Below are 26,726 nucleotides of genomic sequence, written 5' to 3'. Positions count from 1 at the left end.
GCTCTGCAGCCAATCCTTATCCATTAATGCTCTCATGAGTTAGCTGGAATTGGTATAGCCAGGGGGCTACTTTAATCAGCATGTAGAATTTGAAATTTCTAGTGTCTCAAATTTATAACGGCACAAAAAGAAGCCTCTCATATGCACCTTTAAAATTAATACAGTTTCTGAGTTTTTCCTATATTTTGACTTTTGGAGGCTATCTTGCTTCATAATGTTCAGCATAAGAATCCATCTAGATGTAGAATTCTAACTTTTATCATAACATAAAAAATAAATATTGGACTGCTACTTTTACTATACCTGTGCTGTGTCTGCAGAGGTTGCCTGTGAAGGCCGCTCAGCTTGACTTGTAATTTCCTTTCCCGTATTTTTTGGTTTAAAAGCTGTTACCACAGAAGGTGCAATTGGGCTTTTTGCCTGTATGGAGAAAAACCATTATCAATAGATTGAGAATACATATATATATATTTACATATATATAAATAAACAAAAGTAAAAAGTATCAGAGAGGGACAATTATGACTTACACCACTGGATTCCTTTTGCTTCTCTTCAGTTGGTTGATTATTTTGAGAGTTTGATGGCTGTCATAAAAGAGAAACTTATGATCATTTACCACAAGTCAATGCCAGGGAACATGATCTACAGTAAGTAAGTAAATAAATCTATAAATAAACATTCTTACTAAACGGAAGTACATGAGAAGATTTATTCTTATCATCTACTGAAACTCAGAAATTTGGACTGGGAGGAGAATGTACTTACTGCCCAATACACCCTCTGAAGTGGACAATTCTTTAAATACTTTCTTTTATATAGCTTGTTTTAAAAAAAAAAAAAAAAAAGATGCAAGACTCTATAATTACAGGCACACTTTTAAAATGGCAGTCTTTAAAGAGGTTCTTATTTTTAGCCAGCTATGCACAAAATATGCTTCTACTGACACACAAGTGCAGTTTAGAGGAAACAGAGATGATTCATCTTTCAAACTGTATTTGCATTAAGGTATTTATCTAGAGAAGCCATTACAGGCATAGCCATACCTAGGTACTGCAAGTAGAAAAGCATGCTTATTCCACTCTCTAATACTCATCTATCCTTTAAAAAAGTGTTATTTTAAATTATATTTTCAACTATTGCAAATTGAAAAGTGAATTATCTTTTCTTACATACTCTTGCTAAACTGTATCTCTCTGACCAATTACAGTCTGCCCGTTTTTCCAAACGAAGGCTGAAGTAACTCTGACTCTTTGGGTTGGATGGCTTTGGGGAAAGGGAATTGGTTGTTTCTATTTTATACTTGTGTTTTGTTTTTTTTTTTTTTCTAAGACAGGTTTATTACTTCTTTCTGGGAGGTGGGAAGGGTAAACAAGGAGATCGTACAGAAAAAAAATGAATTAAGGTTAATCCTCCCTGCAATGAGTAAGTCTATTTGGCCTACTGCTTGTTTCTCTTCATATAAATATGCCCAACAGCAAGTGATAGACAAGAAGTCCACACTTCAGGACTGATACCCAAACAAATTTGAAACTATATCCCAAGGCTGCTAACTGGAAAAATACAAACATCAGCTTTCTCCACATTTTCCTGCCCACCTTTCAGCTAAATAAGCGTAAGATGGACCTCTAAGCTGCTGTAAAACAACAATGCATACTGACTGCTTCCACAAAGCACTAGCTAGCTCATTTGCACACAGGTATGTTACTACTCATTCAGCAGTTTCACGCAGCAAAGTAGTGGCTAAGAATTTATCCTATCACTCCAAAGTCAGTCAAAAAATGAAGTGCAACAGCTTATTAAGAATGAAAGCTAAGTACTCACCTTCAACTGTGCAGTTTTCTCAGGTTCTATTTGGCTTGTTGATGTGGACTGAAATGTAACAAATTTATATTCAGACAGAGATTAGTATATTCTAATGTGCGAGCTAATTTAAAGAGAAATACTAGACTGATTTGCACCATATGCTGCTCTGGCTCTGACTTTCACTCCACTGATCTGTCAATGTATACAAGCACACACAAACACTCCTCATACCCAAGAGTGAAAGGAGGGGTTACAAAGCCAATAAACAAACAAAACAGATTAATTTAAGTATGAAAACTTTCTGAAACCATGCTACAGAATTGATTCCTATGATTCACCTCAGGTATGGTAAGCTCTAAGTTAATACTAACAGAAACAAGTAAGAACGAGCACTGAAAAGCCAAAAGATAGCTCTATATGATGGGAAGAAAGAAAAATTAAAGTGTAAGTCTTTGTCAGTGACATGGACAGCAGGATCGAGTGCAACCTCCGCTGGTTTGCAGACACCACCAAGAGGAGTGGCGCAGTCAACATGTGGGAAGAAAGAAATGTCACAAAGAGGGACCGGGGGAGTCCTGAGAAACGCCCATATGTGATTCAACAAGGCCAAATGCAGGGTGTTGCACTTGGGTTAGAGCAATCCCAGATATGTGTACAGACTCAGACAAGAGCTCAATGAGAGCAGCCCTACAGAGAAGGACTTGAGGGCTCTGGTACACAAAAAGCTGGACGTGAGAAAGCAGTGTGCATCTGCAGAAGGCCATCTGCATCCTGGGCTACATCAGAGAGAGGGAGGGAATTGTCCCTCTCTGTGCTGCCCTCATGACGTCCCATCTGGAGCAGAGCATCCAGGCTGATACCCCCAGTACAATAAATACATGGAGATGTTAGAACAGGTTCAGAGGAGAGCCACAAAGATAGTCAGAGGCCGGCGCACTTCTCATGAAAAGACAGGCTGTGGGAGTTGGGCTTGCTCAGCCTGGAGAAGACTCCAGGAGGCCTCACTGTGGCCTTTTAGTACCTTTACAGAGCCTAAGCTGCAGAACAACTTCTTACAAGGGCATGTCAGTGACAAGGGGGAATGGTTTTAAACTTACAGAAGGGAGATTTAGGTTAGATATTAGGAGGAAATTCTTTACTCAGAGGGTAATGAGGCCCTGGTCCAGCTGCCCAGAGAAGCTGTGGTGCCCCATCCCTCAAGGCCAGGTTGAATGGGGCCCTAGGCATCCTGAGCTGAAGGGGATGGGGAGCCTGCACATGGCATGGAGGTGGGAATGTATGGGCTTTGAGGTCCCTTCCAACCCAAACCATTCTGTGATTCTAAGTGCCAGCTGATTCATCACAGCTTTCTCACTACTTTGCTTTTGCTGTTGTTACTTTAACTGCTCTATGATTAACAAATGAAGAGTCAGCGTGGTTTCTGGAAAGCCATCAGAGAACACCAAAGAGAAGGAAATTCCCATAAGTGTGAAACTCAGAAGCGCTCACTGCAGAATCAACTGGGGAGATGGTTTCAGGGAAGCAAAATTTAATCTGTCACTGCTAGAAACAGCACTAAGTGCAAAAAATCTAAAAGCAGATGTGGAGACCTACATGGCCATATATGTGCAACAGAGCCCAAATTCCTGCCCTGTCACCCAGAGAGGAAATCTGCAGTTGCGGGGCACAACTCCAGAGAGTGGTGCGAGCAGAACAGCTCATAGCAGCTGAGCCATGGCAGCTGACTGTCCCCTTTACCCCTATTCACGACTATGCTCTCTCCACAGCTGACCAGACTGTGGAGAAACATACACCTGGAGTATTTGTCATTGCACCGTATACACATGCAGTAAGACAGCTTTTGAACTCAGGAAATACAGCCTCAGACAGAAACTCTCTTTATTCCTTTTATCCTAATAAATACTATGAGCACATTTAAAGTTGCTAAGAGACAAAGAGCACATTGGTTTTTTCCATCAGCCTATTAAAAGTCAGTGAGCAACCAAATAACATTATATTAGCCTGTAATTTAGATTTGTTTGTTGCCCTGTAATCTTCCCCTATTTCAGCTGCCAACCATTAATTACCATTTAGACATACCTAGCTTATATTTGATAGCTGACTAGATAAAGAAACTGCCAAAACTTGTTTATCATTTGTTATGGTAGTATTTACACCCATACACTGGACCATACAGACTTGGTTGTGAAAATGTGAACATGTGCAGAAGTGTAGATGCTTGGGCACAAGCTGAGCAGAGGTTTGGAAGCTACAGAACACAGCACATCACTATATGACATTCAATACCACACAAGATAAACAAAACACAGATAGAGAGCAGGATCAACAAATTTCTGTGCTACAAAGTGGTGAAAAAGTAAGTATTAAAAACAACAGTAATAGTTACCTAATCTCACAGATTTCTCCCCTTTGGATTTTATTTTGATGTCTATGCGGATTAAACTCAATACTTAACAGGTTCATACTTTATGCACTCCCACTTGTGCATTATTGTTATTTGACCATGGTATGGCTAGCTCAAAGACACAGGCATCCTACACTGAAAAGCAATCATAAATTTTCAGGTTTTGGCTCAAACAGGTTGGATACATTTATGTAATATCTAAAGCAGAGAAACTGACATGAGACAACCTTCAGCAGCATAATCCTCTTTATATAAGAAATGTTAGAGAAGTGAGAGCAGAGGTACAGAAGCATAGTTTGACTTTTTCTGCTGCGGGAATGTTGCCTGCTGGATGCCTGAGACCTGAAGTAGAGCACAAATTTCTGTTTTTCTTACATGATTTTCAGAATATTAAACACACCTTTTTTTCAGAATAATAATAATAAAAAAAATAGAGTGCTTGCAATTCTGTCAATATTTAAGGAGAGTATTGAACATGAATTCTCAGCTTTGCAACCTAGCTATTTGCAACTACACGCTATTATTTTTGCATATTGTAAGTAGTATTTTACTTCATCTATTTTTATAGTAGAGTATACACTGTTTGTTATACTTGTTTATATTTTAAACTGTACATCTCATATTCTAAGTTTATCTATTTCAATACTTCCAAATATATGTGGACTCACGTAAGCAATACTCTGATTCAAGATCATACACACCTGAGGATGCTAAACACTGAATATGTGATCATGAATAAAAAAATGCTCACACAAAGAGATACTTATTTAGATACACTTTCAGCAGTAGCAAAGTTCAAATCCAGTAACAAATAATTATTACCAGGCAGGTCAAGGCAGTGTTTTCTCTATCTTAGTATGAGACTACACATTCAAAGGCAAATATCTAGTCAATTGCGAGCAGTCACAATTACTTATGTGTTGTAAACTGAAGCCGTAGCACAGACCAAAATCCCTTATTGAGAAGATGTTCTACCTCCCCTTCTACTGCCTGTTTCCACCTGCACTGTGTCAGTACCAGGGGGACCAGATACTAGAAAGATGGGTTGGGAAAAAAAAAAAAACAAAGACCCCAAGGTGCAGTAAACCACAGCTTTCTCAGAGCAGCAGAAAACAGGCCTAATTCAAGACAAAGGATTCACGTGCAGAACTGGAAGCTAAAGAGATGTTCAGAACATATTTAAGAATAGTGGTACACTACAGGGATTCCAAGAAAAAGAAATAGGACTTGTTTACAGCAGGCCAATTAGAAAGGAATTAGTTTACCAGAAATTCAAAACTAGAAATGAAAACTAAGATTTAGTAACACTATTTCTCTCCAAACAAGTCCACTGTCAAAATGCAGGTAACTTGCCACACCCAGCAGGTGAAACGACATTAATAACACGCATTAGAAGAAAACATCTGTTATCTTACACATGCAAATGCAGGACTATATTTTGAAGTGGTTTGTGTTTGACAGCCTTTTTTTTTTTTTGTCAGTGCTCAAGTATATGTCTCTGCTGCTGTTTCATCTTGTAAACACTTTACAGAGCTGTCTAAAATTTTACCACATTGTTCTGAGTTACTTGAAATTTTAAGTAGAGAAAGGGTTTTAAAAGATCACTGGTAATTGAACGGCTAGCTTCATACACAAAGAAGATGGACCTAGACTATCCTCAGAAGCGTACGCTGAAAAGACAGCAAAGGATTTTCCAATTCAGTAAAAGGTTAAAAAAAAAAAAAAAAAAAAACAATCATAATGAAGGTGATGAAACACCAGAATTGGCTATCAACAGACGCTGCGCAATCAATACACTTAGAGGTACTTAGAGTTTGGAAGGTCTTGACATCTGAAAGCTTCCTAGGTGGCTCTGCTCTGACTGAGGGGCTAGGTAAGATTATATCCAGATACCTGCTCAAACCTTGCTACTCTAAGTATTATTTTTTTGTATTTAACACAAGATGCAGACAGTCTTCAGTTTCACCATCACAGAGTCTGTTGCTGGTCTAGGTTAGTAGTCTATAATTTTGTTGGATTCTTGATATAATTACGGAAAAATGGTGGGAGAACATCATTAAACATTTCCTGAAATATTCATAAATTGCATTAGGTGAAAACAGGCAAAAGTTAGGCTGGCTGTCTTTAACAAGAAAAGCACGCCCATCTACTATGACAAGGATGACTAGTTAGAAGACCTAGTCATCCAGCTATACTGAACTTCTATACTGAAGAAGTTGTAGTCAGAAGACAAGACAGAAAACAAGTACGAAGAACAAAAGCAAGGATGCTGTCAGCCAACAATAGGTGATTTACAAGAAAATGCAATTTGTGAAATTATCATTAGGTGAATAAAACTGTAATTACACTGGGGGGAGCTATATGCACGTCATGAAGCATGACTGCACTAAAATTTGGCACTGTTTTCATAAAACCCGTAAGTCCTTTGTACAGCACCGTTTAGATTTTTTTAGTGAAGAAACTAAGCTGTAGACAAGAAATATGCAAAGCAAAGTTAGTCAGCATCGAAGTATGAAAAAAGAAATTCCACTGCTTCACGTACTAATGCTTAGCTACAAGACTGAATGTCTCAGAAATCTGTACCTTTGCTTCAGATGGCTTCATAATGGGTGGTTTTGAAGCATCTGCAGAGGGAGACTGCTTCTGAAAGAAAAAAAGCAAATAATAAATTCTACATATTTCCATACAGCAAGTATAGGCAACCAGAATCCATTAGATAAGCAGCCAGGAGTAAAAAATACAGTGTTGCTGAAAATTAGATTTTACATCTTCTACCTTGCTTGCATTTCTTCTATATGTTTATGCAGGATTTTGACAACAGATCTTGTAACAACACTTTTTTCCCAACATCCACCGAAGACAAATTTCATATCAAGTATCAAAACAAACTCAAATTCTGCTCTTGTACTGAACTTAAACCTACTATGCAGGGATCTTACACATTTCATATTTCTTCATAAAGTAATTATGCTTTTGGATTTACTAGTTAGTCACACAAAAAATTTAGCATTAAATTGGAAGCTCAAACCTTTTAAGATAAGAAGGGGTCATTATTTTACATGTAACACATACTAAAAAGCGTTCACATATATCATGCAATCCATTCAAAAGAGCTATGAACAACAAAGTCCACTCTCCCAGTTTCAGCAATGCTATCCCCAGTGTTATCCCCAACAGCAGATGTTTTACTTCTTCAGTAACTGTATCAAATTCTACAGCCCAGAAATTAATACTTTAATTCTCTCATCAATACTTTACACAAATGCAATACTACCTCTCTATCCTGTTTACTGTTTCTCTGCTTGAAGCTGTATTTGCAAACTCAATTGCAGCAACGAGTTCATAGTTTGCATTTAAATGAACAGCACAAATAATAAAAAAAAATACATAGATTTCATTTTCTTCAGATGCTTACCATGCCTCTTACTGCATTAAAACATGTAATCTGAAGGAACTCAGAGGCTGCATAACTCCTCCATTCTTGGAATGACCTCCTATTTCCACACAGAAATTTGTAATATTTTTTACAGGATAACAATTTCTCAATAATAATAAAATGTACAAAATTTAAAAGGTATGCTATGATGACTACAGCGTGTTTTTCCTTGTAACACATCTGATACCTTTCTTACCTTGGTAAGAGGCTTAACAACTCTAAGTATACACTGGAGAGAATCTGCAATTGCCACACTACAGAACTATAAGCAAATAATTTCCAGTTCTACTTATGTATATACATAAAGACTAATTATATAATAGGTGAGAACTTTTGTATGAGTGGAGATGTACATAAGAATTTTTTTAAGCCTCCTATATCAGGAGGAGGAACAAATGCTTCTAAATGATCTTTTTATGTATTATCATCATCAAGTAATCTTGTTTTTCTTATTTTGTTCTGTAACACATTTTCTTTTTTCTCCTTCTCCATGAAATTAATCTAAATTCCTTCTACATGACTAATAAGTACGTTATCTGCTCTACACCTTCGTATTAGTCATCCTAGTACCTGTTCATTTCACAAAGACACGTCTCTGTTTTCTGCACTTATGATTTATTTATGATGTATGGGAACCTTGCCTCTTCCTCCCCTGCAAAAAACTCCCACACCAACCCTTCTTCCTGCAACACGCTGAAAAACTTCATCAAGGTCAGTAGCACCACCCTGACCTGCAGATATCCACCACCACTGCAGCAGCTGACTGACAGCTAGGGTATAGAAAGCAGTTAACAAATGGCTGCTCATCAGCTGCTACCGAGAAGCAAAGCTGTACTTCTGTGTGCACAGACCACCTCTGTATACAAGGGCAGCACCACACTGCCATGGTCTTCTGGCTCCCACGGAGCACAGTGAGCCCTGTTCCATCCATACAGCACCTTTTGCCCCTTCAGTATTGCCAATACTAAAGGCCTCTAATTTTCACGTCTCTTCTTCCAAGGCCTTCTGTGCCCACAGTCTGTAATCACACTGAGCCTCACAGAGTGATGACACAGAAAGCTGCCATGGTCTAAATATTTGTTTTGTAACTAACACGCAGCCTATAAAAACAGTCTGACTCCTGCAAGTCCATTTTTGGGTGACAACTTCTTACTGTGGGTTGTTCTGGTTTTCCTGTTCCAAGGGACACGTGCCTTACCCGGTTGTAGGGAAGCTATGAAAACACTGCTTTTGCTGCAGCCCATTAATCAGACTGCAGAATGGGTGAAGTTTTGTCCTGCAAGCAGCATAAAAATGCATGTCAGGCTCGGAGGTAAACATTAAAATGCTGCCTAGCAACGAGGATAACAACTGCCTGATGCACAGCTGCTAGAGAGGCTCCAGCACAGCAAAGCATATCGCGCTCCTGAAAAAGGGTGGCAAACCCCTGCCACAGGCTGGGCCAAAGAAACCTGCCCGGAAAAACAGAAGAGCTTAAACTGTCCAACAGGAAGGGAAGAATAAGGAGAGCTCAGCTTCTGGAGGCAAAATACAGAAAACCACGCACTGGTGGCAGAAAATACAGTAATTCTTGCGTTGTTTCAAATGCAAAGGGCAGAGCCTACAGCAAATGGAAAGAGAGTGTCATCAGCACTGACGCTTTTCCTGTGGCTGCACACACAGCTCTGGCCCCTAGACACACACTGGTGCTGGCAGTGCCATGCAGCCCACTGGGGCTCCTGGGAAGGGTCTCTACCTGCTTCCTAGTGCACAGCCCTTTGGAAAGCACTCAGAGAGAGTCCAGGCTGATGGATGAACATGGGAACAGACAAACAGAGCTCAGACACTGCTGACTGTGAGTTAAGAGAACAGTGTGTTCGAGGACAGTCTGCTGAGACATAGGGTCTGTTTGATAAGAGAAGGAATGCCCTTCAAAACTGGCCTGCTAAATTTAACAAGGCAGACCTTATGCTAATGTTGAAAGAGAGCAGTGACAAAAGAAAAAAAAAAAAAAAACACAAAAAAACAGCCCAAAATGTGGAAAAAAAAAAAAAAAGCCTATTAAAAACTTGTTACCTAGTCTCACTGTGTGTACTCCAGAGACATGGAAATAAAATGGAAGTAGGGGAGAGGAGATCAAAGAAAGTAAAGGTGGGAAACATTAAAAGAGAATAGTTTTAACTATTTAAGGAATTGAGGGTAAATGCCTTTTGGAAAAACAAAACAGCAGAAGAACCCCATGCCAGCTCTCAAGTTATTAAAAGCTGCAAATTACTGAAACTATACTGCACACAATGCAGTAAAGGCAATTATCAGCTTAAACTATTACTTTTGAAAATTACACAGACAAATATTGGTCAGAAAACAGTCCCTGCTTAGTCCTGGAAACAACTGTAAGGTGCAAGGTAGCAGCCAGCTCACTGAAAAGGAGATGCTGAAAATATTTACAGAGTGATACACAAACAAACAGACGGTAACAAGAGAAAAAATAAGAATCAACAGGAAGCATACAAAGTCAATATAACAGTGCATACATTCAAATGTTGAAAAAAGCCTGATGAATAGGAAGGAAACTCTGTGGGACACACTGATGTCACCGCAATTTTTCACAGTACTTCGAATGATATTCTCTGGAGCAAACAGGGAGGTTACTCTTCTACACTTATAAACCTGCATTCCTCCAGCACAAAGGAAGAGCTTCAAAGAAGTCTCTGAAAGCATTCATGAGGCTGCAATCAGGTCGAAGTTTAGATGCAAAACAAGAGAAAAGAAAAGCAAGAGAACAACAGAAGATATGCAGGCAGCACCGCTCGACAGCATTAACAAGAAAAACACAATTTTGCAGTACTACAAGCTGAGATACTACTGCCAAAAATAAACAGAGGGGAATCATGATAAATTCTGTAACTGATAATATAAAATACAGGGATAAATTTCCATCTTTCCAGTTTAAGCCACTCTAGGACAAGTGCTAGGAGAGTTTTAGCCATCACACTGCAGCAGAAACAGAAAAGAAATAGATCTGAAGACAAATTTGTGAGAGAGAAATGAAAAACTGAGCATGAGGACTGTGCACATTACAGAAAAAGGAAGATGGCAGCTTTTGTCCCCTGGTTAAAGAGACAGAAAAAAAATGGGCAAAGAGGTATAATTCGGCTTATCGTAACAAAATATCATAACAAAGAGTCTCTCAGATCAAAGCTGAGAGATTTTTCTTCGCAGGAGAACAGGCTCTGCACAGCAGTGCTGCCGAGATGAGGCAGGCACTTCCAGTACTGAAGCTTTTGGGCCAGCTCAAGCAAACGTCTGCTTAGTGATACAGCTGCACTCGATGTAGGAAAGAAGGCTAAAGAGCTCTCTGAGTACTCATAGAGAGTTGGCAATACCTCCCAGGCTTAACAATTAATAAAAAAGTTATTATTTTATATAATACTTATTATAGTATGATTATCCTGTACGTCCAACGATGCAGAGAAAAACAGCTGCTGCAACAAAACAGTGATACATAAACGTTTGAAAGTGTAACTGTAAGGTGCGTTTGGTTATTATAGCTGTGTATAATACAAGGCAAAAATTTGGTTGTCGGATTATGGTTGCTCCTTTAAGCAAATGGTTCTGTTTCTAACAGTGTGTGAGAGAAGCAACGAATTCTGCTTGGAGAACTACTGTAAAATAACAATTGATTATTTCACTGCAGTATAAAATGCCATCTGATTTGTTTCAGGTTTCAGAAGTCTTTTAGCAGGCAGAAGACAGGTCAAGAATAATATTTATAAGCCATCAGTGCATTTAACAACACATTTCTTAACAATGCAAGCAAAGCTATATAGATTTAAAAATGGAAAAAATATAGCACTGAAACTGTAAGAATGTAATTTATATAATAGAATTCTTTAACTATCCCTCTTACGCAGAAAATAGTTTCACTATTAAGTTGTTCAGAAAAACAACTTTTTAACAGAAGACAAAGAGAAAGAGTCTCTTATTAATACTGTGGAGACTTTATATTAGAAATATAATAACATGATATACCGGAATATAGGTTTCTACTTAGTACCTGCCTATCAGTCAGGCTCTGGTATGTTTACACAAAACACCGCAACTATACAAGCCATTCTGTTGACCTGATGTGACTAATTTCTTTTTAGAAGTGATCAGCACGGTTGCCTTCCTAAACAACCTTCACTGGACTGACTTTGTTACATATAAAGAAGAGAGTAACTTTTTCACTATTGAAATTTATAACGTACCGTGTTAGTGAAAAAGATGGTACTGCCCCGTGACATTTAATGAGAGACAAGAAGATCACAATCCCCAAAGGAAAGCTATTTTTTTTTCTGTAGTCAAATTTTAAGTTAAATTATTTACTAACATCAGACAAACCACCTTTAGCTTAGAAATGTGCTTTAAAATCTCAGCAATCTGTGTCAAATCCAAAGCTTCATACTGACACGATTTTTTTTTAGTATTATTTTAATGTTACAATTAAGATTCCCGAACAGCTGATACCTCAACAAAAAAGAAACAAACAAAAAACCCAAAACACAACCCGGAGTGGTGAATGTCACACAACTTTAGGACATTTTTGTACCACCTGACTCTTCCAAAAACTTCCAACATCTCAGTTTCTGGCTACTCACATGCAGGAAGCTAGGGGCACGCAGAAAAAATCAGAACCATCCCACAGGTGATGGTAAGATGTAATTCCCCTTTATTTGTTAGTGTCTCCTACTCCTACTATGACTGATATTTTTACAAGGCTTTTTTGTTTACTTATTTTGGAAGTAGACTAAAATAGTCTGCTAGTCAGTCACAGAAGATGCACACTATCTAAACGTACAATTTGATCTATGGACTAATAAAATCTGACCTGGAAAGAAAGACAGTGCATACCTAACATAGGAGAGTTCACCTGCTACCTTCAGACTCTGTGCACATGCAAACAGACCATGTCTTTAATATTGCAAGCAATGTACTCTCTGTCTTATAAATGGAGTTAAAAGCACAGACTACAGAATCCAGATTATAGATCTCCATTGTAAAAAATTCAGGCTTTATTACATTGGAAAAGTTTTCCAGTAGAAAGCATTCTACTTTCACACCTAACTTTTCATTGTCAGAAAGTTCCCATGGCTATGCACACCAAAACTACTCAGAGCACACACATTTTTGAGCATCAGGTAAAACTATTTATTAGGTATAGAGGCGTCGTGAAAAAGTTTTGACATCATTACACTGTTTTAAACTCTCCATTCTTATTTTTTTCTTAAAATGTGTTCTTTAGTCATCTGCTTTTGGAAGACTCCACTTTCACTTGTAGTACGCCCTCCAAGCTGGCACACACTGGAGTTTTTTTTGCCATTCAGTCATGTTCAAGTTTTAGAAGCAGGGTAACAACACTGTCACCACTCTACTCAGGTTCCCACCGAGCACAACAAATTACTGCATTACATTAGTGTATGTACTCATCAGAGTAGCTCTCTTTTTTCATAGGTAGTTAAAAAACTCTCTTCCCGCCTCCATATTTTTCTATATAGAGGTGTTCACTGGAGAGCTAATAGCTGTAATTATTGTAACTATTGCCATTTCTGTGTATGATTTCAAACAATAGAATGTTCTGAAGCTATCTGCAGTAGCATACTGCATGCTGATAAGAAAACACCAGAAAAACAAGGAACAGGGTGCCAACCACGTGCATGCAGCTGCTGTGTTCGGCTAGGTTTTTTGCCACTTGGTCTGCAGTACAACCAAGGGATAGCACGCAAAGTCCCGTCTCAGGAGGGCAGGAATAGAAACTGTAAATTCCAAATCAAACCAGCAGTCTTTAAGGTAGGGGGGCTTAAAAAGCTAAACCATATAATGTAAAAGACCTCATCATAAAACTAATGCTCTCCAAGGTTTTGAGCTTGATTATTTTTCTTACAATATCAAACCAAGCAATACACATAATGGTCAGCCAGTGGTCACAAGAACTATAGAGGAATACTGTTCATTAGAGACTGGGCTCAGAATAAAAGTATTATTAACAAAGCACTGTGAACTGATACATGCATTGTTGATCTGACAAAGGTGTTAGATATCAAAACTATGGGAAAATAAGACAGAAGAAACAAAAATTAACACAAGGAAATTTAGTAAATTTTTGTCTTTAAAATATCAACTCATAATAATACTCCGTAACTTGGAAGGAAGGAACGAAGGAAGGGAGTTCAAAATTAATTCACAATTCCAACTTAAAAAAACCAGATTAATACATTTCTTAATTTCAGGATACGTTCTTAACTTAGGAACAGCAAAACTTGCTTCAGTATAGTCCCATGCATGTTCTAGAGTGAATGAGCACATTAGCCTCGCGTCAAAAAATATAAGATATCCTTCCCTGTGAGGTCCTGTCATGCTTCAGAGAGGTTCTACTCTAAGGATTACAACTTTCAGCACTTCAAGACATAAAGACAGGAAGATAGATTACTTCATGTAGTGTCATTATGGCTTCTGAGCTCCTGAGGAGTGAGTTCACAAGGCCACAAACCTTCCTGCCTTCCTGTTAGATTCTTCTTTTTGCAGAAGACAATCTCAACAAAATCCCAAATGTCTATGAGTCCATGTTCTAGCTCAGGAAAACAAGAGCAAAAATGAAGACAATGACACACAGAGGGCTAACTCCCTCACAAAGGAAGTTCCTTTGCTTTCTGGAGACAGAGGTTTCACTGTGACTCTTCTCCTCGCCCATTTCCCATCCTCCAAGATCCACCAACTTTAACGCAACACAGCTTCGCCTAGATTTGAAACTGGGAGTGTCCACCTAAGGATTAAAATTATAGCAGCAATGTTGTGAGACAGCACTGGCTGATCCGTGACAACACTGGGACTCATCCATGGAACAAGCCATTCTGGAAGTCCAAGATCAGGAACAGATTTTTCTGCTAGTTCTGCATGCCTGGCATACTTAACCACTCCCTTAAAAACAGAAAAATAAAGCACCATATTATATTACAGGCTGTCAGTAAGAACTACTTAATTTTAAAAAAAACAACCATCCAACAGATTTTATGTTGAAGCAATTAGTTTTAAAAAGTTTCTCTCACTCATTCACCACTAGCTGGCCATTACAAATATTATCTAGATTGACTATTATAATCAAAATGATAGCCTTGGAGATGAATCAAACAGTCAACACAGGTCTCTGCAACACTGAAGAACCGTGTGTTATTTAACATACTGTCTTCATTTTCTCCAAAGATAAAAGTGAGGGACGACTCTGATAACCCTACTTCTGCTAAGAAGTTACATACTGTTTTCAGATGGAACAGAGAATACCAATGGTTATAGATCAGCAGTTTCTTTTTACAGTAGCTAAAATCTGGCATGTAATAAGCAAATCCTACCTAATTTCTACTACTATAAAAACAGCAATAATACAAAATTTAATAAAAGGCATTTTTTTTCTCCATATGGTTGTATGTATCTGACAGTTTAGCATTATTTACGTATAAAGTACAACAAACACTTGTCAAAATAGTACTGACACCTAAACAGACTTAAACCAAGAAGTAGTTCTTGCAGGTCACTCCACCCTGACTACGCAATGCTCTGTATGTGCCATAGGTATATTAAGCTCTGCAATTACATGAGTTTTTGATGCCAGGACAGCATAGGCTGAAAAAACGGGGGGGGGGAGGGGAGAAGAAGGGGGAAGAAGGGAGAAGAAAAGAAGAGAAAATATCAGTACAATAATACAGAACAACTCAAACACAAACAGTCAGCTCTCCCTCATGCCTCCCACATTCAAGATTCTGCTATGTCATGTAAACAATTTCTTGTGTAACACACGTAACGTGCATTCCTACCAAGTTGGAAACTGAAAAGATCATTGACAACAGGTTAAAATAATTTTAAAGGCAATTTACTACGCACAGCTCTTAAAAGCTGCAGATGAGAAGCTCCAAAAGCCAGCAGCTAGCTTTAGTTCAGCCCACAAAAATCCCAGAAAAGAAAGGCAAAAAACAAGAACTACAACAAAAATGTGACTGAGTGCAAAGCAGAGGTAATATGAAAGAAAACCCAGGCAAGAACAGCTAGCTTACATGTTACAGGCAGGCCTTCTGCTCCCAGCAAAAACGCTCTGGCGAGGCTAGTACTATCACCAGCACCCCGCAGGCTGTGGTTTCAGTTTTCACAGCACCAGCTCCCGTGCCGTCCCGCGACTGCTGGCACCACCCACCTCTGCCAGCACCCGTGTCCGTCTGCATACGGGGAGGGGAACCCAGGCACGCGTCGGCGGGCCTACACCACATCACTGCGGGAGTAGAACCAGCGCACTCCACACAGCGATGCGACGGGACGTGCCCCTGCCTACCTTCGGCTGCAGATGAAAGCCCCAAAGGTGGTGGAACCCATTCCTCCACCAGGTAGCACAAACAGCCACTGGCCACCTATCTGCCCAGCTTCCCAAAAGGAGCTTACAACTGCTGAGCCTGCTGTGCTGGTGCTGAGGAAAGGAACCCACTCACTTGCGCTAAGCAGAATTAATGTTTGTGTATTCTCTTCTCCAGGCCAAAGAAACTCAGCTCTCAGCCCTTCTTGACAGGAGAACTGCTCCAGCCATCTGAGTATCTTCATGGTCTCCTCTGGATCCATTCCACAGTTCCAGTATTTTATGTATCAGGAGAAATGAAATGACTGGGCCAGTTAAGCCATAGGAACTTGTCTGATTAAGACTATTTTAATCACAGCAAATCCAAATAACTTGTATTAATTTAGAAGTTAAAAGAATTAATTTAGAAGTTAAAAGTTTCAGGTATTTCTGAAATACCAAATATGACTCACACTTTTTTTTTTTTTTTTCTTCAGAATCAAATTCTGAACATGTGTAATCTGGGAGTATTTCTGTTTGTTTACTTGCTTGTGTGTTCTTAAAGAAAAAGCTCCAATAATACTAAAGAATACTTCAATTATTTTTCAGAATAATCTCTCTGCCCTTTACCTCAAGGGAATAATAAACAACAAGTCATCCCAAGAAGGAAAGTAGAAACAGAGTACCCAAGAATCACACAGAGTGCTAAAGAAAATACTCTTCTGAGTGAAGCACAGAATCCTTTTTCTTAAATGATCACAGTACGTTGATTTATATCCTTGCAGAACATTACAATTTATACCTTTTGCAGTACTCTTGAGAGCAGTTTGTTTCTACAGACCTACTTTTCAAACCAAAGCCTCCTCCTATAGCATTACATGAAGTCAGGTCTTCTACACATTTTCCATATTCCTACAGTTTACATTTTTAGTATTGTGGTCCATTTTTAGCATGTCTCTGCTACCAAGAAAACCAGCTGACCTCCACACTGACACAGTTCTGATCCCTCTAAAATACAGGATAACTCAATGGCAGTAATTCTAAGAGCAGCTCGCAGAAAACACCTCACAACCTTGTTACAAAGCATCTATGAAGGGTCTGTGTACCTATGTGCTGTAAGGAGAACATGAAACAAAAGTTCTCATTTAAATGTTTCTGGCAGTAATTCCCAAACGGCAAACAAAACCACTGCTCACTTTACTGGCAACACAGGAATAGATGTACACATTTCTGTGGATGCACCAAATCAGTACTGCAACTTCCCCTGTTTAGAAATGGCTTCCTTCACAATAATGTGCTAGTATAAAATTCACAAAAATCAGAATTTAGTGACAAGTACAGTACATAGCATCAAAAACAAACAAACAAAAATCCAGAAAATATACTGAGCGCAGGAATCAATTTTCATTATAATCTTCATACTTAGACTTCAGAGAATTTCCAGTCTAATGCCAAAATGGTAGGGCCTTTGCCCAATATTGTTTAGCGATTTATCTTTTGTATCTTTTTCTTATCTTCCTGTCTTGCACATGGCAAAAGACTGCATCCCTTTTAGAACAGTAATATATAAGTATATATATATATAAGTAATATATAATTATATATATACTTATATATATATAATATATAAGTAATCTTGAATTTCTTATATCTTTATCATCAAGAGGCTTCCTCTGAAAACATTCAGTATCACACAAGTCTGAAATAAAAGTAATTCTTGCTGAATTTCCAGTCTTATGGAATTCACCCAGCACTGCTTCAATAAACTGTCCATGGAAGTAACACGGACAATAATGCTCACTTCATTAAACTACAGAGCCTAACAACAAAATAAAAAACAATAATAATAATTCAGTGGGTTCACTAAGATTATCGCCAAAAATCTTTTACATAAAAAAACATTAAAACCCATTTGATACCATCACATAACATCACAAAGATCCAAGAAAACTAGCTGGATCCAGCTGCAATCAAATATTACTGTCTTCTATTAATAGGTAGGATTGTACATCACACAATGAATTGGTATTCCTTTTGGCTAAAGAAACGGTAAAAAACGAACAACAATGTAAAAAACCATAAAAGAAAATACACCAATGCTGGCACATCACCTCTAGTTCAGGAGGGAGGTTAGTTCAGTTTTAATTCTTAATTTCTGCCTGTTATTAATACTGGCATGCCCTCCTGATTTGTGCATCTTGGCAGCTAAGAAATACAGGAAAAAGGCTGCTCAACAGCAAACAACAACTGATCATAACTCTTCCTGAGTTTCTTTTTTCCTCCATTTACCTGATATGGTTCTGTAAAAGGTGTATGCTTGCTGAAGATACTCTTGTACAACATAGCAGCCAAACAAAACTTTACACCAAAAACAAGAGAAAGGCTTGTGATAGTTTGTTCTAGAAAAAAAATAGCATCAGTAAGAAATTAAAATATTTATTTCAGTTAAATATTATTCATCTAGACTTGAGTCTTACAGAAAATGGACGTGTTAAATTTTGCTGATTCATCTTCCTGAATGCCCTTCACACAGGGAACACAAAAGCTACGCAGATACAAAAGAAAAGAGTGAAGAGGCAGCACTTCTACCTTCCACCACAGGAAGGCACAGGCAACCAAGTATAAAGCCTGTCTAAGAAGACACTGAGCAGGCAGATGCAGTTGAGTAATAGCAGCAGCAGTGATGGGAGCTTAGGAGTGGAAGAATAAAGAGCACAGGCACAGGAATGACAGCTCAGACAGTGCAGCAAAAATGAAGCCAGACTAACAGTGATTCCTAGGAGTGTTCACATTACAGGGTAGAGTCACAGGAAAATTAAACTATCCACGTATTAGCCAGGCATTAAACAATGAGAAGTTGACGTCATGCGCAAGGTTCTGTGTCTTTAAACTCAGAAACACAGACAACCCTAGCTGAACACAAACCAGTAGTTACTCCTGCTTACTGACTGTCAGATGAGGAATCAGGCCATAACACAGAGACCAAAAAAACACTCCAGCTATTCAGTTTACAGAAAGTAATTCCACCAGAGGATCACAGTAAATTAAAAGACTGAACAGCTGCAGCAGCTCTCACTCACTCTCATCCCCTCTTCCCCACCTCCCCGTCAAATTCATCTTGGATAAAGTACATTAATTGAAAAGGATTAATGACCAACAAAATGACTGAGGAATTCCAGGAGATTTCACATTCTGAACACATTTAAGCTACAACAAGGGGAAAAAAGAAAGGAAGAAACAGGACTTATCAAAACCTGCTGGAACACTTTTGATTGCATTAAAAGTTTTGATGTAGTTTTTGCAGCAAAAAGATAAGAGAAAAGGCTGTCTCTGCTTTATAAAGGAATACTTCCTTCTCTGTAAAATACATATATATATATTATAATCGATCTTTTAAAAAGAAATACTGAAAAAAATACAGCTTGCCGAATTTTAAAAAAAAGAACTAAAAATTGCACAATCTACATGAACAGAACAATTAATCAATTTTGCTCTAATTTAAATAATACTGTAGAATTGCAGGAAACTGTAAAAATTAAAATATACAGTTAAAAGAAAGTTTGGTCCAACTGAAGAAAGGTAATGACAACCCAGCACGAAGTAAAATGGTTAAACTGAAAATGGCCTTTGATTAAAAGTTAATTATGAAAGGAGGAGGTAAATACTTTCACAGGACATCATCCTCACAGATAAATATTTTGTAATGTCGCAGAAACTGAGGATGCATGAAGTACTAAGGAAAATACATAGACTGGGTTGTCAGAAACCAGTATGATGATGCCTGGAAATTCTATTTTGTCACATTATTTTTAAGGCATTATTTTCCAAGTCTTATCCTCAGTAGGGTCACAGGCATTGTACACTACACACTTAATGTGAAAGATATGCTTACGATAGAAATAAAAAGGAGTAACAGAACATGGAATGGCTTGGGTTGGGAGGGACCTCAAGGATCATCTAGTTCCAGCTAGGGCAGGGCTATAGGCAGGGCTGTCCCCCACCAGCTCAGCTGCCCAGAGCCCCATCCAACTTGGCCTTGAGCTCCTTCAGGGATAGGGCACCACATCTTCCCTGGGTAGCTGTGCCAAGGCTCAACTGCCCTGTCTAAAGAATTTCCTTACTTTTAACCTAAGTCACCCCTCTGTTAGTTTAAAACTATCCCTTCTTGTCCCATCACTATGCCCTCTGAGGAAGAGTCCCTGCTGTGCTCTCCTGTAGGCCCCTCCTGAATCCTTCTCTTGTCTAGGCTAACAGCACAGGGACAGTCCCTATCATGTGATCTACACGTAACCTAAGTTGAGAAAGGCGCTGCTAAACTAACAGGGACAGAAAAGCAACAAAAATGATTGTGAAAGACAAAAGCACTAAAGAAGAGGGATTACAAGGTTTATATCTTTGCATTATTCTTTAATGTACAGAAAGAAATAATTGTTTAGATAATACTGCAGTGTCTTTTGGAGGTATTATTTTACAACAGCATTGGCTAAAGAAGTGGAAAATGTACTTAGAATGCAGAAATATGTGCTGCTGATATTTCAAATGATGGCATATCTGCAGTTACAGAACATGCATTTAACAGTTGACTACACTAACTACAGCCATCAGTTCATGTGTGACCACAATTAGAAGTGTTTTTTCATCTTCCTATTTTAATATTTTGAAAGACCAGAGGATGCTTAAAAGCCGTGATGACGTTACTCTTCATGGAGTACCAGCTGTACTCCAATATGCGAGTCATCTTTATAATGTCTTTTAAACTAACTTCTTGAACAACTGAACTGTTCCAAGGAACCGAAAAGCAAAGGTAGGAATCAGTGTTCTGTTCTCATTTGATTCTGCTGAATAAACAGGATTTAAACACACAGGCAGTATCTAAGAATGAAAAAAAGGACCACAGCCACATAAGTTGAATGAAGTTGTCTTCTACTGACTTGCATTCCCCTCTTATTTCAATTTCCTAGAATTTCTAGCAAGATATGAACATCTTAATCATACTAAATGCCAGGAAACATAAATTGTTTTCTATCCCACGCTATTTCTAGGGAATAGAATAATAACATGCTTTCTTCACTTTTCAAAGAGACCATGTCCTTAACTATGCATTACCTTAGCAGCAGACGGTGTTCCACTTGTCTGCGTTTTAGGAGGCTGACTGACATTAGCACTTGCTGACTTCTGCAAAATAAATGAAAGAAACATAATAAACAGAAACGTTGATGAAGAAGTAAGATTGTGTATTAAAAAAAGTATTTAAAAAATTATATTCTAAAAAAATCCCTGTAAGAACATTTGTAAAAGGTAAGTAATCCAAAAACATGTTTTCCTACGTAACTTTATTCGCACTGCTTTATTTCTGATGACTTTGCCCAGCACTGAAATTCTCCAGCACTGTTTCACAGAACAAATAAAAGTGCCTGGGTCATTTCCCATATGAGAAAAACCTAAGAATCCTGGACGAAAAGGGGATCTGATAAATGATTACAAATATCTAAAAAAAGGTGGGAGGCAAATGGTTGAGGCCAGGCTCTTCCCAGTGGTGTGTAAAAATAAGATAAAGAGTAATGACCTAAAACTTGAACACAGGAAATTCCATACAAACATGTGGAAGAAATTCTTCATGGCAAGAGTGACAGAGCACTGGAACAGATTGCCCAGAGAGGTTATGGAGTCTCCTATGGAGATATTCTGAACACCTACCTGTGTAACCTATTATAGTGAACCTACTTCAGCAGGATGGTTGAATTAGATGATCTCCTGAGGTCCCTCAACTTCTACAATTCTGTGATTCTGACAGATCTATGCTATTTCCTGTGGCAGTGACTTATTTTAATAAAAGGCCAAACCAACAGTAGCCATATCATAGAATCATAGAATACTTGGGTTGGGAGGGACCTCAAGGATCATCAAGCTCCAACCCCTCTGCCGCAGGCAGGGCTGCCAAGCTCCACATCTAATACTAGACCAGGCTGTCCAGGGCCCCATCCAACCTGGCCTTGAACACCTCTGGGAACAGGGCATCTACGACCTCTCTGGGCAGAATATATGCAACATGAGCAATGTATGATAAGACTTTAAAGTACTAATTGGGTAGTGAGATGGATAGGTTATTGCTGTACAGAAATAACTTTAGCAAAATGGGAAGTCTAAGAGCAAAATGATGGCTTTTCTAGTTAATAAGTAAACTTGCAATTGAAACAAGACAGGACATCCTCTCTGAACCTGCATTCAGCAACTGCTGAAATGACATCTGGTGAAGACTAGAAAAAGCAGCCATTAATAATGAACACAGTGAAATGTATCAAGTATTTGGAGGCTGAAGATGGATAAGACCAAGCCACTTTCTCTGAGAAATGGCAGATCAAGATCTACCAGATGAAGTGTTTACACTTCAATTACTCTCTACAGCAGAGAAGTCAGTAGAATGATGATGGCTCAGATATCTTAACAGGAAACCTGCATTCAAACTCAGAAACACCAGTTTTCAAAGGATTGTAAATATCTACTGCAACATAATAGCAGTCATAATCTTCTTTTTAAGGTCATTTCCATGTCACATTTTCAATGCAATTTAGCTCCAAAACCAGGAAACCACTCCATAAGCAATGCTGAACACTCAACCATCAACATCCAGTCAGTGCCTGAGGGAGAGGACTTTCATGACTATTTACCAAAGAGTAAGATCACAAAAATCTAGCCTAGCAGTACAGACTGAAACAGTAAGATTGCCACATCAAAGTGTTCATGACTACTACTGAAAGCAATGACACCCAAGCAAGACTTCATAGTGTGTCACAAAAAAAAAGGAAAGCAATGGTGATTTCCTCCCTTAAAAGAGTTTAAGAACATGGCCACCTCCTCCAGCCACTCCAGACCAGGACACCTCCTGCACAGCCACTGGAGTCTTCTGCAGACCAGTACCACTCAGGGTGGGTGCTGACGCCCAGGGACGTCATCTCTCCGCCCAGGCAGAGAAATGCAGCTGCCACCTTCCTGTCTGCAGGTTCAGCTAGCAGAAAAGCAAAGCATTTCTCTGAGATACATGCACACTGGCACTGTCTGTCTTCAGCAGCACCCACAGACAGGAACTGCCCATCTGGATAGTCTGGACTAGAAATAGTAAGAAATCTGTATTTCAAGTGAAATAAATTCTTGTTCCAACAATTAATCTATGTTTATCAATTAAACAGTAGAAGGAAGAAGTGGTGAAGTAACTGAACAAAACATTTATCTGTTTCATGGTAAATGGAATAATAGCAGAGATACAGGTGGGAAAGAAATGAGAAACAAGGAAATTCAATATTTTGCTTTTGAGCAGGAAAGGCAACCTGGAGATAAGTTGCAGAGACTTACACCACCACAAATCAGTATACTTTTCTGAATACTGAAAATAACAGGCTGAGTAATAACTTCCAGTTTCCAGGGTTACCCTTCTGTAGTAACCTCTCTATTCCATAGTCTATCTATCTATCCCATAATACATTTGTAAAAGGAGGAAAACTGGCAACATCAAGCTACCAGATTCATCATTATCCTAGGCTTATTAAAATAATGATGCTGGGAAGTACAACACTCCCTCAAAGCATACCAGCTCTGACACCCTTTATCAGCAAATCCATCAATGCTGTTCTGTCTTCCACTCCTGCTTGAAATAGAAAAATGTTTTTTCCTGTGACAGTCTCAGACCCAATCAGATAAAGAATTACCTTTCAGCTGTACTCAGATCTCATTTCCCCACCTGACAACAACAGAGCTAATGAACTATCAAAGCACAACTTATTTCTGAAAAGAATTAGAAGACTTCAACAAGACTTTTGACACCATCTCCAATAATATCCTCATAAGCAAGCTAACAAGGTGTGGGATAGAGAAATGGCCAGTGAGCTGGACTGAGAACTGGCTTACTGGCAGAGATGAGAGGGTTGTGATCAGCGGCAGAGTCCTTTGGAGACCTGCAGCAAGAAGTGTTTCCCAGGGGTCAGTACTGGCTCTCAGCCAGAAGCATTTCCTAGAAGTCAGTACTGGTTCTGATCTCCTTCAACATCTTCATCAATGACCTGGATGATAGGATAAAGTATACCCTCAGCAAGTTTGCTGATGATATAAAGCTGGAAGGAGTGGCTGGCAACCAAAAGGTTCTGCTGCCATTCAGCAACACCTGGGCAACCTGGAGAGTTAGGCAAAAAGGAATGTGAGGGAGGAGTAACTGCATGCATTCAGTACAGGCTGGGGGCTGATCGGCTGGAAGGGATCTCTGCGGAGAAGAACCTGGGTGTCCTGGTGGACAGCAGTGCAATGAGCCAGCAGTGTGTGCTGACCAGCAGGTTGAGGGAGATGATCCTGCCACTCTGTCCTATCCTAGTAAGGCCACATTGGAGTACTGTATCCAGATCTGGACTTCCCATCTCAGGAAAGACAGGGAACTTCTACAGAGAGTTCAGCAAAGGGCCACAAAGATGCTTATGGTCCTTGAGCACCTCCTGTATGGAGAAAGGATGAGAGACATGGGACTGTTCAGCTTAGACAAGCAACCTCAAATGTTAGGTCATTTCTAAAGCTTCCAAGCTTCCACTTAACCTGGATATGCAAAGTTGAAATGAGCAGCAGGGTTCATCATTTTTACATTTCATATTTCAGCCTATGGACCCATCCCATGGGCCTCAGGCTGGGGAGGGCCCAAGACACATGGCATCCCAGGACAGCATGAGGGATCCGCCTCTGGTTAGTAAGCTTTGAGAAGGCTCGGGCAGGGTGTGAGTGTTGACTACAGCTGCCTACTGGGAGCATGGAAGTGAAACCTGACTTTTCTTACATGTGCCAATTAGTGGGCACTCTCCTCACCAGTCCTCTCTTTTGAGATTGGGGCAGAAGAGATGCCATTTCTCAAGTTCCAGGGGTAGGGATGAGGAATAAGAAAGAACAGCTGATGCAATCCTCAAAACTCAACAGTTTTTCGTGATTGCATCTCCCATGGCTCTCTGTAGGCTGTCAGTATGCTTTGCCCTTCTCTGCTACTTGCTGGCACCAGGATGGCTCCACAGTAGGCAGCTGCAGGGTGGTTGAGAACCCTCTTGCCTGGCCCGCTTGGTACCACCTCACAGCAAGAGCCATAGGCCCCAACTCCAAACTGCCATGTTTTGGTCACTATGGGACACTCAAAATCCTACTGCCATGGCCATCCCTATAAACACAGGGACCCCATGTCCAGAACCCCAGTTGCTGAGCCACAGCAGCCAGTGGCACCTGGTCTCCACAGGAAGTATACAAGAAGCTTTCCCTTGGAGGACTGAGGATGGATGAGCCACCTTTCAAGAAGAGGTGGCTGATGGAAAGGGACGATGACATCGAGTCCATGGAGGTGGACTCACCTGACAGTGACAGACAGCCCATGGAAGTGGATCCACCTCCGGAGGACATCCTGATGGAAGTGTATCTCCCTTCATCAGGGCACACCAGTCACCACCCTATCACTGTCAGGCTGGCCAGGAAGAGATCATGTCCCAGACACCATTGCAGGGGCACCAGGATCCGTCCACCTCCATCCAAACGGCTACCTCAATGTTGGCACTGATCCTCCCATCCTTTAAGTTTACCATTACAGGGGAGAGCCCCAGCTCAGGGCCATCCTGCAGGCTTACATGGAGCCTCCATTTCCTGGTAATTTTCCTTTTTATAGGCAAGACTCCTACAAGCCCATCATTCCCATCCCACTCCCTCATCCCTCCCCATGACCTCTCATCTCTTCTTCACTGACACCTGAGGAAGAGGGCAGGGCAGGGACTGTCAGCCTCTGAGTTGCACCTGGGCAGCAGGAAGAGTCCAACAAAGAGACCTAAGTTCCAGATACCTCCAACACTGCAGGGATGCAAGGATCATATAAGTTTATCATCACCCAGAGGAGACCCAGCTAAAGGCCATCCTGCAGGTTCACATGGAGCCTTCATGTCCTGGCAATTCTTCTTTTGACAGACAAGGCTCCTACAAGTCCTTTCTTCCTGTCCCCTTCCCTCATTTCTCTCCAGGGCAGGAGGAGGGATTAAACAAGTGACAGAGGTACTGCAGAGAAGCAGACTTCAGTTTGGACAACAAGTGCCAAACTTCAGCAGGAAGATCCAGTCAAGATGTTTTATTTGCACATTTTTTTCCAAGACTGGACAATCAACAATTTACAGTAACAATGCAAAATAACAATTATATAAAGAACAGAACACAAAATAAACAACTTTTCTTTTATAAAAGCAATAATCGTCTCTCCGTTTTTTGCAATTTTACAATCTGCATGTAGATTCCCACATCCCCTCATCTCCCTCCACACAAAAATGTACCCTGGAGCAGGCACACTACCCTCATTTCCAGCCGGAGAAATAACCACAGAACTGCACAGCCCATGCATGGCCTTTTGCCCTGCCTCATCACTGTCCACTATGTCAGAGAACATTTTACATGAAGCCAAAAGGCTGGCTTATGAACTGTCATCCTGGAAGGAAGCTCTACGGAGAAGGATCTCAGTGTCCTTGTGGGGAACAAGTTGGCTATGAGCCAGGAATGTGCCCTCATGACAAGGAAGGCCAATGGTATCCTGGAGAGTATTAAAAACAGCACAGCCAGTAGGTTGAGGGAGGTGATCCTCCTCCTCTGCTATGCCCTGGTTAGGCCACATCTGGAGTACTGTGCTCAGTTCTGGGCTCTCCAGTTCAAGATAAGGAACTTCTACAGAAAGTCCAGCAGAGGGCCACAAAGATGTTTAAAGG

At 39.8% G+C, this 26,726-nt stretch overlaps 1 protein-coding gene and 1 long non-coding RNA gene across 13 annotated transcripts in view; both read right to left on the bottom strand.

The window, feature by feature from the left end:
* The window catches only part of CAST (calpastatin), a 62,054-nt gene that overhangs the window by 22,422 nt on the left and 12,906 nt on the right, over positions 1–26,726 (bottom strand). For 4 of the 12 annotated variants that reach the window (XM_085214468.1, XM_085214467.1, XM_085214463.1 and 1 more), the window contains 5 exons: positions 21,085–21,153; positions 6,794–6,853; positions 1,825–1,872; positions 531–587; positions 304–420 (listed from right to left, as the gene is read on the bottom strand). In XM_085214468.1, the coding sequence (XP_085070594.1) occupies positions 304–420; positions 531–587; positions 1,825–1,872; positions 6,794–6,853; positions 21,085–21,153 (351 nt within the window). Of the gene's footprint in view, positions 1–303; positions 421–530; positions 588–1,824; positions 1,873–6,793; positions 6,854–15,709; positions 15,848–21,084; positions 21,154–26,726 lie in introns of those variants that run through there. The other 8 variants (XM_085214470.1, XM_085214472.1, XM_085214465.1 and 5 more) reach the window with 4 other exon arrangements.
* LOC116217547 (uncharacterized) lies at positions 12,649–15,291 on the bottom strand. The gene is made up of 2 exons (XR_014880692.1): positions 15,253–15,291; positions 12,649–14,582 (listed from the first exon to the last, which is right to left on the bottom strand). It is a non-coding gene; the product is annotated as an uncharacterized LOC116217547 (long non-coding RNA).

Source organism: Meleagris gallopavo, chromosome Z, assembly GCF_905368555.1.
Source record: "Meleagris gallopavo chromosome Z, MGAL_WU_HG_1.1, whole genome shotgun sequence".
In the NCBI taxonomy this organism is placed as follows: domain Eukaryota; kingdom Metazoa; phylum Chordata; class Aves; order Galliformes; family Phasianidae; genus Meleagris; species Meleagris gallopavo.
Note: the sequence above shows the minus strand (reverse complement) of the source record. Positions and strands in the feature narration are given on the sequence as shown.